At 45.2% G+C, this 5740-nt stretch overlaps 1 protein-coding gene across 1 annotated transcript; it reads left to right on the top strand.

Annotated features, from left to right (window-relative positions):
* The first annotated feature begins 1991 nt into the window (after positions 1–1991).
* On the top strand, positions 1992–5343 carry CXCR4 (C-X-C motif chemokine receptor 4). The gene is made up of 2 exons (XM_038143420.1): positions 1992–2144; positions 3739–5343. The coding sequence occupies exons 1-2, from the start codon at positions 2106–2108 to the stop codon at positions 4798–4800; spliced, it is 1101 nt and encodes a 366-aa protein (XP_037999348.1). The 5' UTR covers positions 1992–2105; the 3' UTR covers positions 4801–5343.
* Positions 5344–5740: the final 397 nt, after the last annotated feature.

A 5740-nucleotide genomic window follows, 5' to 3' on the forward strand; every position in this document is an offset into this window, starting at 1 on the left:
AAAATCTGGTTCACAGGTTTGCATGTTTAGCAGGCTGGAGAGCCTTTCCAGCACCATATCCCTGCTGAAAACTGCATGGCAATTGATGGTGCAATGAGCTGGGCATCTCCCTTAAGTGAAAGAGTGAAAGATGATTATTTAGACATGATCCTGTATACAAAAATCCCTCATCTGCTCATTTATCTGCCTGGTCATCTAATGTTGTGTTGCATATTCTGTGATGACTTGGGGAATGTGTTTTCGTATTTGTGTGCCTAAAAAGTAGTGAACGTATCACGGATTTTACAGAAAATAAGGAATGAATAGCTATAATTACAATTTTGTCACATTTGCTCTTAAAGAAGATTTATGGTATCATAAGCTTAGGGTTACTATCTAATTATGGAGATTCAGGAGAAGATCTTTAATTTTTATAGAATTCTAGTGTGGTATCCCTCAGATTTTTCTGGATATAAACATACAGTAGACACTGAATTTTCTGAAGATTGGTAATTCCTGAATTATAATCAATTGCAGTTTGCTTTTAATGCAACTTGTATGTGATATTCCAGACCTGCTAACAAAATATGAATTACTATCAAATTACAGTGCAGTGAAAGCGCACAATCACATTAGAGGTCATACCTGACATACCATGTTGTTAAAAATAAACATTATTTGGTTATTAATCATAACCAAATTCATACTCACGGTAGGGTGTGATAAGGAGTTCTAGAGCTGTTAGAGGAAGAGTAAGATAGTAACTCTTGTCAAATACTTGAAGATAATATTTGCATTTGAGACTGGTGTTTCAACTAACTCACATGTAAACTGATCATAGGGGCATTTCAGAACACAACTTTGGTCAAACTTTCACTTTTATCCTCCCTTGAGGCTACCAGGGTAATTTGAGAACATTTTATTACATAAAGAATATTCTCTCCCTTCTTCTTTCCACTACAAAAATCAAATGTAAAGAGTAAATCTATATAACTGAATGAATTATTCCCAATATAGTTACTTACTATAACTTTTTGTTGTGAGTTGTGAAGTTGAGGGGGGACACACACATGACACACTATGCTAATCAAAATATTTTCTGCAAATTAATTTGCCTGCATGAATATTAACAGTACTGAGACCCCAGAGATAACTGTAGAAGAAATCAATTACTCTGTTTTGTTTGTCTCTATATTTGGGTTGATTTTCTCTTGCAAACCTATCCTATGATTGCTATGTATATTCTACATATATAATGTCAGGGTTTGGGGGTTTATTTGTTGTAGGTTTTTGGGTTTCGGGGTTTTGGTGGTTTTGTGTATGTGTGAGGGGGTCTTTTGGTTTGGTTTAGTTTGGTGGGGGGGGAGTTGTAGTTGGGGTTTTGTTTGGTTTTGGGGTTTTTTGAGGGTTTTTTTTGTTTGTTTTTTTTTTTTTTTTATTTTATCCAGCTACATTAAACAGATCATCGTCCGACTTCTCACCCAAACCCAGAGGTGCCAGAGGAGCTCAGAGGGCAACCGGCAGCCCACTCACGCTGCAGCCCTTGAAAAGTTTGTAGAACCTCTCATCCCTCAATAGGGACCAGCCCTTGCTTCCTGTCTCTCCTCAGCAGGGGGGAAGAGACAACTTTGAGGACAGACTTGCCAGTATTTTGAATGGCATACAGGACCCTGCTTTTCCTCCTCCACACGACTCCTGGACCAGTGACTTCATTCGGAGCCCGCGTGGGGTACCCATGGCAACCCAGGGCTCTACAACACACTTCAAAGAATGTTCTTGAGGGGAAATTCAAAAGCCCGCTTGTATGAACACATCAATCAGAAGGGGGCAAATGCCTCCGTGAGGAGCGTGGCCCCCGCGGGCGCGCCGGGCAAGTGCAATTCCCATGCCCGGGGCGGCAGACAAAGAGCGGCCCGAGGCGCCCGCCCAGAGCCCGAGAGCGCGGAGACATCGCCGGGGAGGAGCCAGACGCGGCTGCCCCGGGGGCGGGGGGCAGCTCGGGACTATTATAAAGGAGGCGCGTCCCGCCAGAAGAGCCGGGGCGTGTTTGGAGCAGCGGCCAGTGGTGTCACTGCGGGAGGCGCGGCTGCGACAGCGGCAACAGTTTGAGAGCGCGGAGCCGTCCGATGGCTCTGAGCATGGACAGCAGCCTCGACAGCCTGGATGTAAGTGCCGGGAGCGCGGCCGGCCGCCCATGTGCGCGCTGTTTGCAAACAAAGGTGCCCTCGGCGGAGACTGCGGGCGGCGGGGTCGGGAGAGCGGAGGGGTCTGCGGGCGCGAACGGGCAGGGCTCCCCTCTGAGCCCCGGCCCCTGCTGCCTCTGCCTGCAGCGCTTCGGACCTTGGCACAGCTGCAGCCACTGCCAATTCCAGCTGCAGGACTCCGCTCCTTCTCTGGGGCTCTGACGGCTCGGCCGTCAGTTCAAGTGACATGTGGCACCTTTGTGGACTGAAAAACGCCGGCAGAGAAGTTAGGGCTACGGGAATGATGAGGGAAGAGGCGAGGAAGTTTGGAGCGGTGTGACTCCAGGGCATGGTATCCCTTTGCCCCGGTGCGCGCCCAGACCGGGGCTGCCGGCGGGACCGGGAGCGGCGGCAGCGCCCGGCCGTCCCGCCCGCTCCCCGAGAGAAACGAGGCGGCAACCCACTCCTGCGGGGGCAGCTCCTCTGCCTTGGTTTGGAGAGCATTTAGGAGCAAAAAGGAGATCTCTGGCGAGTTCAAACTTTACTGCCGCAGTTAATGCCCGCGTGGTGCCGGTGCCTCCGCGTGTGAAGCGCTGCGGGTCTCTGGGGCGCGCCCTGCGCGGAGCTCGGGGGGTCCATGGGACACAGGGCATGACAGCAAAAAATCTGAAAACCTGAGGAATTGCACATAGCCAGATGGCACTCTCCCGCCAGCTTTGCTTTTAGCGCCGTGGCCAAAACCGTTGGTGGTTTCCTGACGCGCTTTCATGCCCTCACCAAATTTCGCTTCCTTTTTCCACCGCTAAGCTCACTTGGTCCGTCCGGCTGCAGTCCCGCGCCGGCCGCGCTCACCCCCGGCCCGCAACCGCAGAGGGTGGGGAACAAAGGGAGGGAACGTGGCCCATCGTGGTGACCCTTCACGGGCTTTGAGTTCCCCTGATTAAGGTCACCTCTCTCTTTCTTTTTTTCTTTATGGGCTTTGCGGTTTTTTTTCCCTATCTGAGTGTGTGGAGCTGTCAATTGCTTCTCAGCAGGGAATTATTGCTATTATTTATCCTTTATTACATCAGCCGAGGGTACCTTCTCTATTTCTCCTTGACCCCATCCTCTTAATGAGAAGGGACTTCGGAGCAGCATTTCTAAGTAATTTTTTTTATAGCCCTCTATTGTAGAAGTTAAATGTGATAGGTCATGCTCTGTGTGGACAGACTTGTCGCATCTGGCACTTTCTGGGCTCTCCCATTTGTAGTGTCCATCTGATAAGAGCACTGAAGTGTCCTGAACCAACCATATTTCTGGGAGTAGCCATTGTCTTTCTTTGGTCCTGCATGCCCTGCCCTTAGCAAGATCTTACTCCTCAGAGAAAGACAAAGGAAGTTTTTAAAGTTATTCTATTTGCTGTGTATTTTATATATGTGTATGTAAACATTGTATTTTCCCATCTGATTTTCAAAACGTTTGCCCATTTGTGACAGTGGAGACTGTTCATACAACCCTTCACATATTGTCATATAGAATTAAGTTTTTGCAGAGAAGCTAACATGTAATTTAAGTTTCTTCCTTTTTTTTTTTTTAGCTGTCCTCTGGGTTATTAATTGAACTTTCTGAAAATGGCACAGATGAGATTGGTTCGGGTGACTATGGAGACTACGAAGAGCCATGCTATCAACATGAGAATGCCGATTTCAACCGGATCTTCTTGCCAACAATCTACTCCATCATCTTCCTAACCGGAATAATTGGCAATGGATTGGTTATTATTGTTATGGGCTACCAGAAGAAGCAAAGGAGCATGACTGATAAATACAGGCTGCACCTCTCTGTGGCTGACCTCCTTTTTGTCATCACCTTGCCATTCTGGTCTGTGGATGCAGCCATAAACTGGTACTTCGGGAATGTTCTGTGCAAGGCAGTTCATGTCATTTACACAGTCAACCTCTATAGCAGTGTCTTGATTTTGGCCTTCATAAGTTTAGATCGTTACCTGGCAATAGTCCACGCCACCAACAGCCAGCGCCCACGAAAGCTGTTGGCTGAGAAGGTGGTGTATGTAGGCGTGTGGCTGCCAGCTTTCCTTCTGACAGTGCCCGACTTAATCTTCGCCAGTACCAGTGAAGTAGAAGGAAAGTATCTCTGTGATCGCATATACCCTCATGGAAACTGGCTGATCTCATTCAGATTCCAGCATATCTTAGTAGGACTTGTCTTGCCTGGTCTGATAATTCTGACTTGCTACTGTATTATCATATCCAAGCTGTCACACTCCAAAGGCCACCAGAAGCGCAAAGCCTTGAAGACCACGGTTATCCTCATCCTCGCCTTCTTTGCCTGCTGGCTGCCATATTATATTGGCATCAGCATCGACACCTTCATCTTGCTGGGAGTCATCAGGCACCGCTGCAGCTTGGAGACCATAGTGCACAAATGGATCTCCATTACGGAAGCCCTGGCGTTCTTCCACTGCTGCCTGAATCCAATTCTGTATGCCTTCTTGGGTGCCAAGTTCAAAACATCAGCTCAAAATGCCTTGACATCAGTTAGCAGAGGATCAAGCCTCAAGATTCTTTCAAAAGGCAAACGTGCAGGACATTCTTCTGTTTCTACAGAGTCAGAGTCTTCGAGTTTCCATTCCAGCTAACGCTGCTCCTTGCCATCATTTTATAAAGAGACACTTTAAAGCTGCGCAAGATTTCAGACAAATAAGACTGACCATAATGTACAGATTTATTTACAGCTGGAATTTTATATTGTTTCTTTTAGTCTCTGTGAAGTTTAATTGACTTATTTATATAAAAAAAACCTTTCGTATTGATGACAAACTGTCTAGGCAGGTCCTGTGGACAAGTGGTTGGTTCACAAAAGTTTTAGTGACTGTATGTATAGATATGTGAACTAAACACTTTGGATTGTAGCAAAGTGACTGTTAAAAGTTTAGAAAATATTTCTCTGTTGTTTATATGTAAATGTTTTTGGTGTTGCTGTTATTCTTAAAAGTTTGCTTGGATATTTTTACCTTACTACAAGATGTTTGGTTTACAATAGCTTAACTCTGCTGTAGAAATGGCACTTATAACCAAAGCCTCCTCTGTTACATGCTAGGGTTTTTCCCTCCAGTCTCAGTAATTGATGGTTTGCAAAATTTTCTGTTCAAGGAAAAATAAAAGTATATGAAAAAAAGTTATTTTGAGTGGTATTTTCATTTCTGGTTGAATTTTTCTCAGTGCTTTTATTTACAATTCTAAATACGCAATAATGTCTTAGAAAATTGTATGTCTTGTGAAAAGCAGGAAAATGAGTTTCAGTACATACTTTTTATTCAGTTGACACCTCTGAGTTCCATGTCATATGTTTTTTTCACTGGAATACATTTGCTCCAGTTAACATTATGTTTAGAATTACTTAAACTGTCACTTAGAGAACTTTTTGAGGCAAAATATCTACAAATGAAAACCAGTGTGTTAAAAGCAATTGCCAAAGTTTACAGCCTCAGATTACTGCAAGTGCTTAACCTTTATGCCCTATGTACAAAGTCAATCATAAATTTCTTCTGCCTTTGCTGTGATTCTAAATTTAGTTTT

The sequence above is a fragment of the Motacilla alba genome, chromosome 7 (assembly GCF_015832195.1).
Source record: "Motacilla alba alba isolate MOTALB_02 chromosome 7, Motacilla_alba_V1.0_pri, whole genome shotgun sequence".
Lineage (NCBI taxonomy): Eukaryota > Metazoa > Chordata > Aves > Passeriformes > Motacillidae > Motacilla > Motacilla alba.

Excerpts from the sequence above, each read along its gene's own strand:
- CXCR4 (XM_038143420.1), top strand. The coding sequence starts at position 2,106 with ATGGCTCTGAGCATGGACAGCAGCCTCGACAGCCTGGAT. Across the intron at positions 2,145-3,738 it reads GCAGCCTCGACAGCCTGGAT|CTGTCCTCTGGGTTATTAAT; the intron begins GTAAGTGCCGGG and ends TTTTTTTTTTAG.